The sequence below is a fragment of the Toxorhynchites rutilus genome, chromosome 3 (assembly GCF_029784135.1).
Source record: "Toxorhynchites rutilus septentrionalis strain SRP chromosome 3, ASM2978413v1, whole genome shotgun sequence".
Taxonomy (NCBI): domain Eukaryota; kingdom Metazoa; phylum Arthropoda; class Insecta; order Diptera; family Culicidae; genus Toxorhynchites; species Toxorhynchites rutilus.
This window is the reverse complement of record NC_073746.1, coordinates 324,563,177-324,582,043: the sequence shown is the minus strand read 5'-3', so window position 1 is coordinate 324,582,043 and position 18,867 is coordinate 324,563,177. Positions and strand designations below refer to the sequence as shown.

The window sequence follows — 18,867 nt, the reverse complement described above, 5'->3', positions numbered from 1 at the left end:
GCGCCGCTCGGAAATCCACTCAGTTCTAATTGAACAGAGATTGGAGCATGTTGTCGCTGTTGTGGTGAAGCTCTTCGTTTATCATGAAAGCGCGGATGAACGGTGTCACCAAGAGCCTGTTTGTGCACCTTAGGCCAGAAGAGAATCCATCAGGAGGAGAGTGATGCCACAAATGGTTTCCCGGGAAGACATCGCTACACACCCACATACACGCGCGGAATTCTTTCCGTTTGGATGCCATTCAGCATCGAGAATGTTCCGGAAAGATCTAATCATTTCTGGAAAATAATCTGCCAGTTCCTCTGGGAATTTAAAAATACATTCATGTGAAAAAGTTTATTTGAATGTTTTCTATCCATGTAACACTGTGACCAAATATTTTTCAATCAAGTACTATTAACATGTGGTTATCGAGTTAGTATTAACCACTGGTGGGCTTCCAGTATCGAGGAAAATGTGGAAATATCTGATCGTTACTGAAAATAATCTGCCAGTTCCTCTGGGAATTTAAAAATACATTCATGTGAAAGAGTTTATTTTAATGTTTTCTATCCATGTAACACTGTGACCAAATACATTTGGTTTTGTGATTTTTCAATCAATCGCAATTAACAGGATAGCTTCTGAAGATTATTCTTCCCCATCAGTAGGATATTTCCGTATCCAATATTGTATGCGCCCGCAATCGATTATTGCTCAGTCGCCGAAAGTTCCGAGCTCAGAGAGTTCATTCCCCTCTAGTTTGCCTTCCAAATTGCCATCGTAAACCACACCTTCTCTCGATTCAATCACACACAAAAAGCATACTTAAGCGATATTCTGGTGGTGAGACACATTCATTTTTCGTGAGGACATCGACAAGACAACATCGTTGCCTAACGTGCTGGAGGAGGTGGACGGCGAAGGATCGACACATACACGCGCAGAATTCTTTCCGTTTGGATGCCATTCAGCATCGAGAAAGTTCCGGAAAGATCTAATCATTTCTGGAAAATAATCTGCCAGTTCCTCTGGGAATTTAAAAATACATTCATGTGAAAGAGTTTATTTGAATGTTTTCTATTCATGTAACACTGTGACCAAATATTTTTCAATCAAGTACTATTAACAGGTGGTTATCGAGTTAGTATTAACCAGTATTAACCATAAATGTGGAAATATCTAATCGTTGCTGGAAAATAATCTGCCAGTTCCCCTTGGAATTGAAAATTACATTCAAGCGAAAGAGTTTATATGAATGTTTTCTATCCATATAATACATTTGGGTTTGTGATTTGTCAATCAAGTACAGTTAGCAGGTTAGCTTCTGAAGAACAAGGTTTTTCGTATCCTATATTGGATGCATAAAACCTTGTGCCTCCAACGTAACGCTCTCGTTTTCGAAGTCCCCCAGATATTCATTTATTCATTCATTCAGAATGGATTTAGATTCAACTTCAAACAAATGATCTCTAAATCAACGATAGTCCTACGTCACCCTTGCGGTTATACCATAGATATAACCCACTTCCTGTTTTTGAGAAGGAAAAACGAATTTGGACGCGTAAATTATGAATGACAATTAACTTTTCCGAATGAAATTAGTGGTTTTTTTCTGCAAGTGGTGAGAAAATCCCATACAAAAATAGTGTCTGAAATTGACGTTATATTATAATAATAAGTTGATCGATCAAAACCCTACGTTGTGTCTTAAATTGTTTAAATCAAATTCTCCAGAATATCAGACACTTTCCCGATCCAATCGTTGTGGACTTCAAATTAAAGCACGTTGGAACTTTCAAGTTACATAGAGAAAACTTTTAACGCTTATTTAAACTTTATTTCACAATTAACGAACAATGAACATATTAGACAAACTTACAACTTACAACTGAAAGACAAACTATAATACGACGAGTACAATGATCTATTGGATTGTGCAGTGCTGCCAGACGATAAGAAAAATCTCGTCTAATTTTGAGGAAGCACAGTCTTGGAATATTTCACGAACCAACATAAATTTCAGTAGGAATATCGGAAAATTCAGAGCAAATAGGTTAAGTTTGGGTTAGGACTACGTGCTTCATGTAATTTGGTATTACTAAGTAGATATTTTCATTCAAATTTTTCCAATTGAAAATTGTCTTTCGCGACGCAAGCCACATCTATCAAACCAAGGACCCGAAAGTTATACGATAAACTGCTATGTAAAGCGGATCGAAATGGCACGGTAATTAGAAACAATTCAGTCCAATTTGAACTTCCAACAAGCTTTCGTTTCGCGTTCAATGGGATGTTCTGTTAGGTAACCATTCCAACAAATGATAATGTGCATTAACAATTCCGATCTAGCTGTGCATGGCTCTTATCAAAAACATTGATATACCAAAAGTATAAAATCTGAAGCTAATAAAAATATGAACTAGAAAGATCCCCCCATTGCTAGCTTGTGCAGCCAATTAGAATCGCTTCTAATCACTGAATTCAAATGTTTACCAATCTTCGCGAATGTGGTTTGCGCATTATCAACATGAGTATATATAACAAATTTAAAAAAATGTAAACGAAATAATTTAACAAAATAGTGTCCTGACAGGGAGACTATGAATACATGAAAACAACATTAATACAGAAACGCAATTAGAGCATTATCAGAAGTGTCAGGAGAGATTTTCTTGCCGGTAAACAGTCTTCTTATCAGCATCAGATAATGACACAAAACTGAGTTGTTAATTACTGCTGCTTGTTTTGTGAACTGTTGGTATGAAAGACATGCTTTCATTCAATGAATTATTCTATCCAAAGGTGATCAACTAATTCCATTCCATCCTTTGTTTTAAAGAGGCTTTAAACTTTTCAGTTCATTCGCCTCTACGATCAACTAAACAGAGCGTTTGATGCTAAAAGGGAAATTTGTGCAATGAGTCATCTGTTGGTTTTAAAAAAAAAATTTATTTTGACACTGTCGAAGAATGCTACTACTAAATATATTTTAACGTTTGTTGATTTGTTGAAATGAGTAGGGGAAGTGCGGGTAATAAAGGGTGTGTCACATCAAATTGCATCACGGAAAAAACGCTGTAGAAATTTAATTTTTAGGAATTATATCTTCAGCTTTCGCTTATAATCAGATAAGAGTGTATAGATCACGTTGGCCATGCTTCACTGTCAATTTTTCGTAAATTTGGAAAAATGTCGTCGAACGAAAAAGAGCGTCGTGAATTAATCCTGTGCACTCATTTCGAGAATCCGGAGTTGTCACATCGGGACATCGGTAAGATGCTGGGAATCGACCAATCCACGGTCAGCAGAGTACTAAAACGATACTTCGAGAACCTAACCATCGACCGAAAGGTGAAGTACGGCAAAAATGGATGCTCCGTCAGTGAAAAAGATCACAAGCGCGAACTTAAGCAGTTTGGACGTGATCCGAGAAGTTCGGTCCGGGATGTCGCCAATAAGCTGAATTTGTCAAGTTCATTCGTCCAGCGGACCAAGCAGCGGGAGGGCCTGCGTACATACAAGGTTCAGAAGGCTCCTAACCGCGACGAAAGGCAAAACATGGTGGGGAAGACGCGAGCCCGGAAGCTGTACACCGAAATGCTGACGAAGCCGCATTGCCTGGTAATGGACGACGAAACCTACGTCAAAGCGGACTTTCGTCAGCTGCCGGGCCTGTTGTTCTTCTCCGCAGAGGACAAATTCAGCGTTCCGGAGGAGATTCGCAAGCAGAAACTATTCAAGTTTGCCAAAAAGTACATGGTGTGGCAAGCGATCTGCTCTTGCGGACAGCGGAGCGCCCCCTTCGTGATGACCGGCACGGTAAACGGGCAGGTTTACCTTAAGGAGTGCCTACAGAAGCGCTTACTACCACTACTGAAGCAGCACGAGGGCCCGACCATCTTCTGGCCGGATCTCGCTTCGTGCCACTATTCAAAGGACGTGTTGGAGTGGTACGAAGCCAACGGGGTCACCTTCGTGCCAAAGGAAATGAACCCGCCCAATGCGCCGGAGCTTCGCCCAATAGAGAAATATTGGGCGATTATGAAGCATGCCCTCCGGAAGAACCGAAAAGTTGTCAAATCGGAGGCGAACTTCAAGAGAAAATGGATTTCTGTTCAAAAAAAACTACAACCTGACGTTGTACAGAACCTTATGGACGGGGTAAAGAGGAAGGTGCGAGCATACGGGCTTGGACTCGAAGTATGAATAAAAAGAAAATGCCAAAAGTTGTTTAATAGTTTTTATTTTACTGTTTAAAATTTTCAAAAGGATCGATCTACTGGGCGAATTTCTACAGCGTTTTTTCCGTGATGCAATTTGATGTGACACACCCTTTATGGACAGGTGGTTGATTTGTAAAGTTACATTTTGAATTTTAGAATTCTGTTAAAGAGAACACCTTCTACATGTTATTCTATAATATTTAAATCACCCTATGGCAATGAGTACTGATCAAAAGTGGAGAAGGAAACCAAAACCGAAAATCATACATGATTCCGCGTGTGGATATAATTTTAGCGGCAGAAATAATTGTACTAGTGGGGTGAAACGGACAGTTGCCAGTGGGAGAGAGATGCACTGTGAAAAATCTGTTTAATCTATTCCTAAGAAATGCCCTGCGTCTGTGAAAGGCGGCCATACCATGTATTCACTGGGTAGAATTTTTTGATTTCCCTTCAGAGGGTTCGAGACGATCGGTAATTTAGCATTAATTTCGTACCTGTTTAAAATTACAATTTATTCAAATAATGTAAAACACTTATATTACTATTTATCAGAGCGATTGCGGTACGGACAATTGTTATAGTGTCATGTTGAGTACGAACATTCGATCAACCGTTGCTGTTTCAACAATAATTAACCTAATCATTATGGTAAAACATTCCATAAAAACATTGAGAAAAGTTTTGTCAACAAGATGATAACATATTTCTACACTCAGATAAAGGGAAGAATAAATGTCTCATCTTTGTGGATCTGGTTTGAAAATGAGAACAAAAGCAACGTCTCCTCTAAAGAAATTGTCTCATGCAAATGTGAGATAATTAAAATGCCTTATCAGCTCGAAGCTACCTCTCGCTTGTAAATTGAACGTAATCCTGCAATTCCACACATCGTTCAATTTGCATTATAATTCCAATCTTCACGACTATCTACGTTCAGTCACTTGCTAGGCACCCGAGAGTTAACGCACAGAAAACCAATGGCGCCAAAGAGGGAAAATCTTGCCGCTGTAGTGCACGGTCCAAACGATCTCCGGCTGGAGGCACGACCTATCCCAGAGCCAGCGTTCAATGAAGTGGTAGTCGAGGTAGATTGTTGTGGAATTTGCGGAACCGATATCCACTTTCTCAAAGATGGTGGCTTCGGTGCACAGAGGTTGATTAAGCCGATAGTGCTCGGACATGAGTCGGCCGGAGTTGTGCGTAGAGTTGGCAGTCAGGTGACTCATCTGAAAGTTGGTGATCGGGTTGCGATCGAACCTGCAGCAGGCTGTCGGTCATGTGATTTGTGTAAAGTTGGCAAGTACAACATTTGTCTGGATGGTAAGCACTGTACCACCCAAAAGCATGATGGGAACTGCTCAAACTTTTATGCACAGTACGCGGACTGTTGCTTCAAGCTGCCTGATCATGTAACGATGGAGGAAGGTGCGCTGGTCGAGCCTTTGGCGGTAGCGGTTTATGCCGGTAGACGAGCTAAGATTGGTCTAGGAAATAAAGTGATCATCTTCGGGGCAGGGCCAATCGGTTTGGTGTGCCTGATTGCCGCGAAGGCAATGGGTGCCACAAAGACGGTTATTTTAGACTTAGAGCACGCCACACATCGATTGGATGTTGCCAGAAAGCTGGGCGTGACGGGGGTGATTGCAATCAAGAAAGACGACAAAGAGGATGATTTGGTGCGGAAAATCCACGATGTGTTGGATGGCCCAGCAGATCGTGTGCTCGAGTGCACTGGCTCCCAGCCTGGGATTAGAATTGCTATCAAAGCTACTAGGAACGCCGGTAGGATCTGTTTGGTAGGATTGGGAAACAAAGACGTTCTGTTGCCGATGGTGGAGGCTACTTCGAGAGAGATTGACATCGCCACATGCATGCGCTATAATCACGAGTAACTATGCAGTTTTGTGATTTGTTTTGTAAATTTACCTCAACTCATACTCATTTTTCCTTAACTCCTATTACTAGATGTGTTAGTACATGTGATATGTAATTGTGCTGTTCATTTTGGATCCCGGATGTCACATCATCCATTTTTACTTCATTCAATAAGTCCAGTCTTTTCGGTTTTGGTTATATGGTAAATGGCGACCCAAGCCGCCAAGATGACGCGATCCGAGTCGACCGCCGACCCATCGTCGCAAGCGGCGGTCTCTCGTACGCAAACCTGTGTTCCACGGATTGCCCGGTTAGTTTTAAACACAGGATACGATCCTTTGCTCCCGTGTTCGAGTGGTTAGCGTCAAACCTAACATGCCGGGGGTTCGGGTTCGATTCCCGTTCTGGTCGGGAAAATTTTTCTTCAAAGAAATTTCCTCTGACTTGCACTGTGTTCACGCGTATTCTAGAGCTTGCCACTCAGAATGCATTCAAGGCGTGTTATTTGGCATAGAAATCTCAACTAAGTACTAATGAAAATGACGCAAGTAATACTACGTTGAGACGGCGGAGTTCCTCTAGGAACGTTAGTGCCATATAAGAAGAAGAAGAAGAAGAAGAAGAAGATACGATCCTTTAGCAAGGTCCAGCCGAGCTTTAGCGAGTGTCGGACGACATACGTTTGCCTGGTCAATTTTTATTTTGAAATATATCACTCAATGCAATTCAAAACTATTGCACCACGATCTGAAGAAATATCCACAATAATAGGTATTTTGGTTGAGACACTTAGTGCCCAAAATCAGAACTCGTATACTCGCCCGCGGTATCCAGACTGTCTTATTCCCATGATGTAAACCCCGCGTCACAACATTTCTAGCCTACTTATGACATCATACCTTTTCTGAGCGGTTTTTTTCTGTTGCAGTTGTTTTCTGGTGCGATTTTTTCCGGGAACCATTTCAATGGTCCTGAAAAGGACCGATTGGTTTGCGTGAAATCATAGAAACAGCTGGAAACGGTTGAGATATGATCCATTCTTTGCTCCACAGGAATGCTACGACAAGCACGAGAATAATGAGCAAAATGTTTTGATTTTTGTGTTATAGCTTTAACAGCTATCATGAAGGTCTGTTTCCAATTGACACACAGTGATGAGTTCAAACTTTTCAGCTTTCCAGTCAATATTACGTAAAAGTAGGTAATTAGTAGAACGTTTTGCCATTTCAGTATCGTTAATCCATTTTTTAGAAAAACAAAAAACAAATATTTTAGTGCCCAAAATAAAGCACTTTTGGAGTATGACATAAAAAACCAACTTCATTGTTTATTTAGAAAAAAATTAATAAATAAAAACAAGAAATTGATAGTCAACATGACCTTCCTTAAGTCTCGATAACCTACTGACAATGGCTTGGCATACTTTCGTTTCAATAGTTTTGCTTATTCGTAACGTACGTTTTGTCCACCTTGTTGTCCAAAATTGCCCAAAAATTCTCAATAGGATTCAAGTCGAAACTTTGGGTGGCCACACCATTGGTTTTTTCCGGACCGATCGGAAGAATGCTGCCTCGGGCTCAATGTAACTTTCAGCAGTCATAATACCGTTGACCTGCGTTAAGTTTCCCAACTTTGCCCATCAACGTTCCCACACCGGTTGTAGATGCCGGTCCTGGAGGCCACACTCGGAGTCGCCTTTTCTTGTTAAACAGCTTGAAATTGAACTCGTCCGACCAGGTAACGCGCCTCCAGAATTCCAGTGGCACGTTGACATGGTCCCTTGCAAATTAAAGTCGTTTTTTTTGTTGGTGTTGCTCATCATCGATTACTTTTTTTGTTGATCAATGATCTTCAGGTCCCGTTCCCGGGAACGGAGAAAGAAAAATCATTTGGTAATATAATGTTTTACTTTGAGTTTTCTGGTTTCGTTTATGTTATATTAACATGAATTGACATCTGTGCCCAGGACTATGAGTCATCGGAGCATGAATAAGTGTGCGTATGTGTGTGTGCATACTCTCGGTTCGGTTCATTATGAAGACATGCTCAGTTGCTACCACATGTCGCTCAAAGAAATTCATCGCCGTCACGTATTAAAACATAAAAATTAATCAACACATGATTAATCACTAAGTACACAATCGGTTCGATTTGTTTATAAGAGATATTTCGGTTGACTTTATGTATTTGTGTTTGTGTTAACATTATACTTAATATCAAGTAAGGGGGGAGTAGTGTTGTCATCAGAGTTAAAAAGTTGAATAGTTTTGAAGCTTTTTTTTTTTATTTGAGCGCTTGGTGTCGAATTGTGAAGTTATTAGTAATCGAGCGTGTATAGGAGAATATCTGTTATAAATGGTGCACAATTAACGACCAAGATGACTTTTTTTCATCAATGTGCACCAGAAAATAATTGATTGTCTGCATATTCTTTCCAGTCAATGTGTCTTGTAAGTTCGTATGCCATGTTTATTAATTCAGAAGAATTCAACCCATTGGTGATAGAAATTTTTGGTTGGCAAGTGATCACTACCGTTGGGGTCCTGGATTACATTCCACTTGCAATCTAACTATAGTGAATTCGAGCAAAGCGGAAGTCAAGAGCACTTGGTACAGGTTTCGGTACACGTTTAATTTCCCTAGTGTGCAAAACGGTCATATTGAAGCAGTTACAAAGGTCACATATCAGCAATGAACGGTTGATGTCGTACTGTTCCCTCCAGGCGGTTTCGTGAGAATTGAAGTTCCCAAGATCAACCGTGGCTCAGGAAGGAGTGAACACATGACAGCAAGACAGCAACTGTGCCTTTCGGAGGCCGATACAAGCTGACAATACAGAGTTCTTTGCCTCTGATGTTTGCATGACAAGTAACAGCTTCGGTCCCTCCAATAGGTGGAAGGTTAAATTCGATACAATGAGAGAAATTCATTGATCCCCAATAGCGCCCCTCCGTATCTGTCATCACAGTCCAAAAGAGAGATCATTTTGCGAAGAAATCCACGTTTCGAAAGCAAAAACATCACAATTAATGTTATGAATCAAAAATTTGAACGTATCCATTTTACGGATAAGACTACCACAATTCCACTATAAAACAGTGATATCTCCGACCTCTCTATTTAAATTAGCCATAGGAAGAGACAATCATTGGAAGGAGGGACCATGTTTGGACCAATTGTTGCAAAATTGTCTTTATTATTGAAAGCATTGCAGTGACAATGGTTCTGATGGAGTCGGAAGCATTAAAGCACGTGAAGATTTGACCCACAATGTCAGACAACTTTATAAATCCTTATTGGGAAGTTGAACTTGATGGAAAAACAGGGACAGTTGGGGTTTTTGATGTCCCCTCGAGTACTGGGTCGTTCGAAGGTGAACTATTCCCACGGAAGCTTGATGTAAAACACATTCAGCGGCTTTCGACGGCTTCACTAGCTGCCATTATTATATTTTATAGACGGATGCAAGACGAGTCTATGGCACAAGGTACAACTATTTGGATAGTAAGCGGATTAGAGGGCGGTATATAAAGATAGGATGGTGGAAAACGGAAGAAGGGATGTTTACCTGAGCGATAGGGAGAGAGAAGTTGATCACAAAGCATTTCATTTGGATGGAATTCGAGGATCCGCAGCTACATGACCGCAGAGTGGTTTTCACGTATTGGCTCACCTGATAGTACAGACATTATTGCATTGCTTTATGCGCACCTTTCGAAAGCGCATAAACACTAATACTTATGACAGACATACAACTAGTGATCTCCGATAATCGTTCGATTAATCGATTAATCGAATACTTCCTACAGAAATCGATTTTTAATCGAACGAATACTGCGCAACCAATAATCGAAGCGAACGAATAATTTACGTCGATTAATCGTTCCAAACCCAGAAAAAAACGAACGGCCGCTGTAGTTTTATCCTGAAAATCAATCATTATCTTTAACATTTCCTCAATTGGGAAACAAAGCTCAATGTCGTCAATGCGAATTGAGCTTCGTCTACGATTTTAGGGGAGCATAAAAGTTAATAATGTGCTCCCTTGGCCGAGTGGTTAGCGTCATAACTAACACGCCGGGTGTTCGGGTTCGATTCCCGTTCTGGTCGGGGGAATTTTTCGTCAAAAGAAATTTCCTCCGACTTGCACTGTGATCACGCGTATTCTAGAGCTTGCCACTCAGAATGCATTCAAGGCGTGTTATTTGGCATAGAAATCTCAACTAAGTACTAATAAAAATGACGCAAGTAATACTACGTTGAGACGGCGAAGTTCCTCTAGGAACGTTAGTGCCATCGAAGAAGAAGAAGAAAAGTTAATAATTGATTTTCAGGCGGAACGAACACAGTTTTCATTCCAGATGGCTTTCTAGCAAATGAGAAATGTTAGTCAAACTAATTATTTCTCTCAGTGTGACGATTAATCGATTAATCGATTATTTGGGGCGATTAATCGTATCGAATATCAAACTGCTGAAAAGTATTCGATTAGCCGATGAACGATTAATTTCAAAAATCGGGGATCACTACATACAACTGTACTAGCCAAGGCGGTATAATAAGGTGGAACGTTATGTCAGAACTGCTGTTCAGCCATTACTTGAGTTCGAATTGACAGCGGCCAAACGAACGGCTAGAGTTTTCCGAGAAAGAGGATAACAAATGGCATGCAATGAGGAGTGCATGCCGCTATGTGTTTGCTGCGCATAAATGTTGGTTTTGTTTACGCTGTTGGCATCATTGGAGTGTTTCGGTGACTGCTGCAAGTTATTGTCTACATTGCTGTTCTACGGGACGTGAGGGTTGTTGCCGTTGCTGCTGGGATTGGAAACTCAGCGATTGTGGGAGCTTTGCTAGTGGGTATATAAAAGAGGTGGCTCTTAATAACCGGTGGGCTTGTGCCGTATTGCTTTAGCTGAAGACTCGCCTGATCGTTCGGGTTGTGAGACACAACAGCTAGTTCGATTGAATCCAGCCCAGCGTAGGTATATGTTGGTGGGGACCGCTATGTAGCATAAAGATTTGATCTACTTTGTTTATAAACAAAAAAAGCCGCTGTCATTTGCCATCCCCTCTCGCATCATCCATGCCTTTTCCTCATACTGTCGAAAACGAACCACCTGTCAATTTCAGCTCCTTGGTACTAGCGTTGTACTTCGAAAATTGTATGTCTGTCACCATGTACAGCGCTAGAACCATGCAAGCAACTCGGTACAATCGTTGTACCTGTACCGACCTATTTTACCGCTGTACATGGCTACAGTTGTACTGTGCGCAGCGCCATAGACGATTAGTGGTGGGTAGCATGAACAAACCGAATCAAAACACTTGGTAAACATTCTTTTCACTGGCTTTCTCTTGAGTTAATAACTCAGATTGGGAACTTGTTTGTTGTGTTTGATAGTTTAGACGCCAATTAAAAACCTTTTTCATTGAAATATGTGATGAAAATTGGTCAAATTTCTGATTGTCAGTTTGACATACGGTACAATGTACAACCGAAGTATGTCTGTCATGCTACGATGGTACCCGTACAACGCTGTACACGTACAACGCAAGTACAGCTGTATGTCTGTCCATGGTATAATACTCTCACAAAACCGTTGCGGCGCATCATCTCCATCGAGCGATCGCAGCGAATGGGAACCGTACAATAGTGACTTTGGAATCTTACACACCCGCCCCGCCTTGTGTGTTTCACCTCATTCGCATTCCATTATGAAGGCCCCGCGGCGGCCTGTCATTCCAAAATTTGCGCGGGGAGCATTGAAAGTTTCGAAACGAAACCGTTACGCAGAAGAATCATATTTTGAGCGTTAATAGCTCCAAAACAACTGAACGAAATAGTATGACAAACACTTCATTCGAAAGATAAATTGTCTACACGTTATATACTTGTTACTTTTGATCCAAAAACTTGTTTCAATACCCTAAAAATTGCTCTCAAAACAGGCTATTGGAATCATCAATCGTATATAAGCGAGCGCCGATCGGAAATCCACTCAGTTATAATTGAACAGCGATTGGAGCATGTTGTCGCTGTTGTGGCGAAGCTAACTTCGTTCATCACGAAAGCGCTGATGAACGGTGTCACCAAGAGCCTCTTTGTGTACCTTAGGCCAGAAGGGAACCCATCGGGAGGAGAGTGATGCCACTGAAAAGGCGACCAAGAGAGTACCAGAATCGAAAAATGATCCCGTTTGATGCATTGGAGCAGCCGCCACACACACACATACGCGCGCGCAACACTTTTCGTTTGGAGGTTATCGAATTACCATTAACCACTGGCGGACATCGATCATCGAGAGGGATGTCATCGTTGCGATGATAATTCGATACAGATGAGTGCCAATGACTATGGATTTGAAGTGTAGAATACGAAATGTTTTATATGGTGTAGTGGATATTTCACCATGTCAAAGAAATCACATTAAAAATCATTTGTTTACGAATGCTGCAATCGATCGTCATTGTAGGGAAGTTGGAATTGTTGGGAAGGGGGTCTTATTTTTGTTGTGTAATGTTAACAATCATGATCCGGATCAACGATGATTCCAATTGTCGGGACTTGAGGAGGGGATACCATTTGCACTGGGTATTTCCGAAGAGGAATCGGTACCCCCTTTGAGCGTTAACATATATACGAAGTTGTATGATAATCACTTTATTCGAAAGATGAAATGTCTGAGATTTATATGCTTGTTACTTAGTGATTGCTAAGCCAACGTTAGTCCTACGTCCACCTTGCGGTTATATCAAAGATATAACCCACTTCTAGTTTTTCTTAAATCTTTTACTTCTTTTGAATGTAATAAACAAAACAAACTTACGATAAGCTCGCCGCTATCGTAACACCAGGTAACACCAACCCGTAACCCTATCATAAAACTAGACCTATGAATCACACGATCCGCCAACAGGATCGTACAAGATGATGTATTTATTTATTTGGGATCGACCCGACCCCGAGGCCCGAGAGAATGTCGATGAAGAGAATCGATCAAAACAGATAGGTCCTATTGAAAAGTTAAGCGCGATATGTTTATTTTACCTTGATCGGTCCCTATCATTAACTTGGGTAAACAAAACCCGTCTCTTATTATGAGGTCACTGCATTCAAATCTCACCTCACAATTCGCCTGCAGGAGCACCGTGACTTGAGCCATCTCATGCCATTTGCCGCGCGGAAATAAAGGGGATTGTGTGTAGAGATTGGTTGTTGTTTGTTGGTGGGCTAGTGGAGAAGCGCTCTTAAAAATATCCACAAAAGTGCTCTTCGAGGGTGCTTTGAGAGGGTATTCTAGTGTGGAGGCACGAATTTTGGACGGTTTTTCAAGCTCCGAAAAGATAAAGCAAAGAATATTTTTACCATCCATTATATCATTATTTGTTCAACTATCTTTTAACAATCAAACAAAAATAGAACGAATAAAAATATTCGTAATCAGAATAATTACAAGCTTATGAAGTGAGGGGGTTAAAAAAAAGTTATTCCATGGCGTATACGATTCCAGCCCATCTGGTTATCTGAAACATCGAATAGATTCAGAATCAGTAAAGATATCGCTACCGCATGAACCTCGGACAAATCCAAAACATGGTTTTTAACAAAATGGCGGCCGTCTGAAGAAAAAAAATGCCGTTTTTTACGCTTTTTCTCACATTTCCCGATTTTGTGAAAATAGTAAAATTTGAAAAAATAACATCTTTTATTGGTTCATGCGGTAGAGAGATGCATGCAGATTGTATTCATATAAATTCGTCATAAATCGGTTTAGTTTAACCTACGATATCGTATACGCTGTTTTAAGCCCCCTTTTGTACAACTTCTATGTAAGCGACATCGACAATTGCCTTACACAAAATTGCAGCCTAAGACAACTTGCAGATGATGGAGTGGTGTCTGTCGTAGGATCAAACGAATCCGACCTGCAAGGACCCTTGCAAGATACTTTGAACAATTTTTCAACCTGGGCCATTGGGCTAGGGATCGAATTCTCCACGGAGAAAACAGAGATGGTGGTTTTTTCTAGGAAGCATAGACCAGCAAAACCAAAGCATCAACTTTTGGGTAAACCGATCACTCATGCTATGTCATTCAATTATCTTGGGGTCTGGTTCGACTCCAAATGTACTTGGGGGGCCCATATTAGGTATCTGAGTAAAAAATGCCAACAAAGAATAAACTTTCTCCGTACAATTACCGGCACCTGGTGGGAAGCCCATCCCGAAGATCTTATAATGTTGTATCGAACAACTATTCTCTCAGTGATGGAGTATGGCAGTTTCTGTTTTCAATCAGCTGCCAAAACACATCTCATTAAACTCGAGCGAATTCAGTATCTTTGTCTCCGTATTGCGTTGGGATGTATGCCCTCAACGCATACCATGAGTCTCGAGGTTTTGGCAGGCGTACTCCCACTAAAAGATCGCTTCAATTTATTATCTCTTCGGTTCTTCATTCGGTGTAAGGTTATGAACCCATTGGTGATCGGAAATTTTGAGCAGCTGATCGGGCTAAATTTTCATTCTGGATTCATGACTTCATATCATGAATTCATCTCCATGCAGGTTGATCCTTCTTCGTATATTCCCAACCGTGTTTGTTTTCCTGACTACATCAATTCCTCTGTACATTTTGATCTGTTCATGAAGGAGAAAATCCATGGAATTCCAGATTATCATCGATCGGGGATCGTTCCTACGATCTTCAATGCAAAGTATGGGCGTATCAATTGTGATAATATGTACTTTACTGATGGGTCCTCTATGAATGAGTCCACAGGATTTGGAGTGTTCAACGAATTTTTTAGCACCTCCCACAGTCTTCAGAATCCTTGCTCAGTGTATATTGCTGAATTGGCAGCAATACACTGGGCGCTGGACAGCGTCGCCTCACGACCTGTTGAACACTATTACATTGTAACGGATAGTCTTAGCTCTGTCGGAGCTATCCGTTCAGTGAGGCCGGAAAAGCACTCGCCGTACTTCCTTGAGAGAATACGAGAAATTTTGAGTGCTTTAACCAGACGCTGTTATGTCATTACCTTTGTCTGGGTCCCTTCACATTGCTCAATTCCGGGTAATGAGAGGGCTGACTCATTGGCAAAGGTAGGTGCAATTGAAGGCGATATTTATCAGCGTCAAATCGCCTTCAATGAATTTTATTCTTTAGTCCGTAAAAATACCATCGCTAACTGGCAACGTAAGTGGAACGAAAATGAATTGGGTCGGTGGCTTCACTCGATTATCCCTAAGGTTAGCCTCAATCCATGGTTCAGAAGTCTGGACTTTATTCGCACCTTCTCCCGACTCATGTCCAATCACTGTTCGTTAGATGCGCTTCTCTTTCGTTTCAATCTTGCCAGCAACAATCTCTGCGTCTGTGGTCAAGGTTATCACGACATCGAGCATGTTGTTTGGTCGTGCAAGGTGTATCTTGTCGCCAGATCGAATTTAGAAAACTCTCTAAGGGCCAGAAGAAGACAGCCCAATGTGCCGGTGAGAGATGTGTTGGCTCGGTTAGACCTTGATTACATGTCCCAAATATATGTCTTCCTAAAAGTTATCGTCTTCGTGTGTGATTGTCCTTATATCCTTATATTTTCCTTTTCCTTCGCGAGAAAGCAAATCCCTTCTTACTAACAATAGAATAAGGTGAAATGTAAATACGTATTAGATATAAGATAGGCTTAAGAATTGAGTATGATGAATGTGAGTGCGAATGTGAACATTGTTAACATATCCTTATATCCCTTCCTTTTCCTGAAAAAAATGTCACCCTTCAAAACTCGAGCAAACCGCGAGTAATCGGTTCTCTACTTCATTAACACTAGAATTAATGAAAAATGTTTATATATACTTGTAACAATACAGATAGGAGTTTGGCTCCTTTAAACTTATGTAACTGAGCCTGTAAAAATAAACGATTTAATAAAAAAAAAAAAAGAAACGTTATTCAAAGCCATGGACAAAATAAAGATGAACTTTTTCTTCTTTTCTCAGTTACCCAGCAGCTCTGGAGATCGTAGCTAGCGGATACGTCGACGTGAAACCATTGGTATCACACCATTTCGATCTGGCGAACATCCATGAGGCATTTCGAGTGGCCAGTCAGGGCGAAGGCGTTAAGATTATGATACATTTGGTCCCAAGAGACACTTACAATATGAAAAAGTTTACTAACTAAGCAAGAATGATTTTCTTTCTGGTTGAAATACAACAGTAAATAAATGAATGAATGTAAATAAATGTATTTAAAAAAAAACTACAATCTTAGAACTCCCATCCCCGAAATTCCTTCACTATGCTATTGTTATCCTTTCGCATCCGCCGAACTGCGCTCGCTTCGCCCTTCGGCACGGCTCGTTTTTTCTGATCCTTCTTCTCCTGCTCCCGCAAGCCACTTTTGATACGGTCCGTGATGACCGACGGAGCGATTGTACTCGCCGTTGTTGAATAGGATCTTGCACTTCGAGCGTCATCCAACAGCTTGCGGACCATAATCATTCGATACTCGCGAGAGTTTGGATCCAGATCGGCTAGTTTATCATCGACCTCGTTGGTAATCAGCTCATTTGAGCTCATCGAACATTCGTCATCGTGATCTGAGCTCTCGGCAGCTTGTTCCGGAGTTTGTGTTTGTTTGGTTCCCGAAAGAGGAACTGAAGTAATCGGCTCCTCAAGGGCGTCTTTGAAACATTCCTTTTCCTCGTCGTTGAATGGTTTCTCCATCTGCTCAGCAGACATCGATGCAATGTATTTCAGGATACTCGAATTTTTGTCCTCTGGTTTGGACTTAGGTTCTGTAACGAATCGTTCATCAAATATTTACTCTTTGGAAGATGCATCAAACATCAAACTTACTTAGCTCCTCGGAGAATTTGATTTCCGCTTCAAGCTTCTTCCTGCACTCCTCAATCTCACCTTCGTCCATATTCCCCGTGACACTATCCTGATACTCCTCGTCACTGTTTCCCTCCTCCTCATCTTCCGCATCACTTGTCTGATGATATTCCTTCAAAATGTCTTCCTCCATTTCCTTAGTGAAGCCATAACCAGAACAGAGCACCTCCTTGTCCAGTTCATCCTCTCGCTCCAGATCACTAAGCTTCGGATATTCTTCGCTTTCATATCCGAATTTCTTCCGGAACAAATCCCTGACCCCTTGAACATCGCGATCAAAGTACATCTCGGCATTAGGATGCGAGATGGAAACCATCTGCGGGAAATCGATCAGAATTGGCCTCTGATCATCCTCCGTAATCATAACGTTAAACTCATTGAAATCGCCATGAATAACGCCACAGTTTCCCAACCGCACGATCAAATTCATCAGATCGTCATACAATGCTTCCACGTTTCCCACCTCGACCACATTCGTCAGCGGATAACCATCGACCAGTTCCATAATGACGCAGTGACGATTGAAATCAATCGGTTTTGGAACGGGAAATCCCCGATCATACAGAGCCTTCATATACGCGAATTCTCGTGTAGCGGAAATACGGGACAAATACAGCCAGCTCATTCGGTTCCGCTTGCCATGATAATCGCGTTTTTCCCTCACATTGCGGAAACAAATCCGCCCTAATCGATGAAGTTTCAAACACAACGGATTTCCTTCCTCGTCACCAACGGTGTAGATGTTCGACTCTTTACCAACCCCTATCTGGTTCCCGAAGCCGGAAACAGAACCCCGCAGGGTGAGTGACTTCAGAGCAAGGTAATCGTAACCCATGTTGGTCAAACGGTATCCATCGACTGAGCAATGAAGTGAAAGCAAAACAGAAATCGCTGTAACCATCATCCCACATCAACACACTCCGTATGATACTCACATTTCTTGCCCCGTTCGTAAGTAAGCAGTTTGTGCTTGCAAAGTTCCCGCAGCAATTTGTGAACTCCACCTGCTTTGAGGCTGGCGATAGCTGCCACCAGAGCCCCCGGCACAAGCTCGTGATTCTTCATGCCCATTTCGATCTGCAAAATAGAATTGCTTTATTGCGTCGCTCGCGAAAAGAACGTGTATTTTATGTCATATACCGCAGTGAGAATCCGAAAATCTTCCTTCGTTAAATACCGCAGTAGGGAAACGTTTAGCTTTCCCATGATTGGTTAACTTTTCTGTGGCACCAATTGATTGGGCAAATAAAAACATGAATTTTGAGAGAGGAAACTTTAGTCTGTGCCTCGTGTATTTTGTTATGAATGAACGGATGTCAATACAGGTCCAGTGCAAGGGTATGACTAAAACGTCAAATCCCTCATATTGCCAGTGAACCCAATATTACTGCGGTTCACTGACATTTTGGCTCGGTCAATTACTGTTGTTTAGAACTCGGTCCGGTTATATAGTCGAATAGTGGCTAACTTTAAACTCCATGTTAAATGTGAACACCTCCATGTGTAACCGAAATATGAAAATCGTTCATGCAGTTAGAAACATAGCAGCGCATTTTTCTTCTCCGTGATTTCAACGATTTCAATCCTCGCAAAAGATATGTTGGTACACAAATGACGCCATATTAATTTTGATTTTGGGTAGCCTATATTCAATTGATGTCTAACCCCTGGTCCAGTGAGGTCTGAGCAAGGCGCCTAGAAGTATATCCTAAGGTGAGGCCGTTTCGTCACTAAGTTTGTTAGGGGAGCGGTATATGAAAACAGTACGGAAGAAAGCAGAAGGGGAAATATTTGCTTGAAGCGTGAAAGAGACAGACTGATCGGGAGCGAGCTTGGGCACAAGCGTATTGTGTTTTGTTTACAAACAAAGTACACTTCC

General features: G+C 41.4%; 2 protein-coding genes across 2 annotated transcripts; one reads left to right on the top strand and one right to left on the bottom strand.

Moving 5' to 3' along the window:
- The first annotated feature begins 5,131 nt into the window (after positions 1–5,131).
- Positions 5,132–16,333, top strand: LOC129776131 (sorbitol dehydrogenase-like). The gene is made up of 2 exons (XM_055781565.1): positions 5,132–6,096; positions 16,089–16,333. The coding sequence occupies exons 1-2, from the start codon at positions 5,186–5,188 to the stop codon at positions 16,270–16,272; spliced, it is 1,095 nt and encodes a 364-aa protein (XP_055637540.1). The 5' UTR covers positions 5,132–5,185; the 3' UTR covers positions 16,273–16,333.
- On the bottom strand, positions 16,331–18,324 carry LOC129776129 (uncharacterized). Its single transcript, XM_055781563.1, has 4 exons — positions 18,129–18,324; positions 17,924–18,065; positions 16,950–17,846; positions 16,331–16,888 (listed from the first exon to the last, which is right to left on the bottom strand). The coding sequence occupies exons 1-4, from the start codon at positions 18,192–18,194 to the stop codon at positions 16,359–16,361; spliced, it is 1,635 nt and encodes a 544-aa protein (XP_055637538.1). The 5' UTR covers positions 18,195–18,324; the 3' UTR covers positions 16,331–16,358.
- Between the last annotated feature and the right edge of the window lie 543 nt (positions 18,325–18,867).

What these genes read in the sequence shown, in the direction of transcription:
- LOC129776129 (XM_055781563.1), bottom strand. Translation starts at nt 18,194, where the DNA reads ATGGGAAAGCTAAACGTTTCCCTACTGCGGTATTTAACGAAGGAAGAT. An exon ending in ATTTTCGGATTCTCACTGCG is followed by an intron (nt 18,066 to 18,128) that starts GTATATGACATA and finishes TCTATTTTGCAG; the next exon opens with ATCGAAATGGGCATGAAGAA. An exon ending in CAAATTCTCCGAGGAGCTAA is followed by an intron (nt 16,889 to 16,949) that starts GTAAGTTTGATG and finishes GATTCGTTACAG; the next exon opens with AACCTAAGTCCAAACCAGAG.
- LOC129776131 (XM_055781565.1), top strand. Translation starts at nt 5,186, where the DNA reads ATGGCGCCAAAGAGGGAAAATCTTGCCGCTGTAGTGCACGGTCCAAAC. An exon ending in TGCATGCGCTATAATCACGA is followed by an intron (nt 6,097 to 16,088) that starts GTAACTATGCAG and finishes TTCTTTTCTCAG; the next exon opens with TTACCCAGCAGCTCTGGAGA.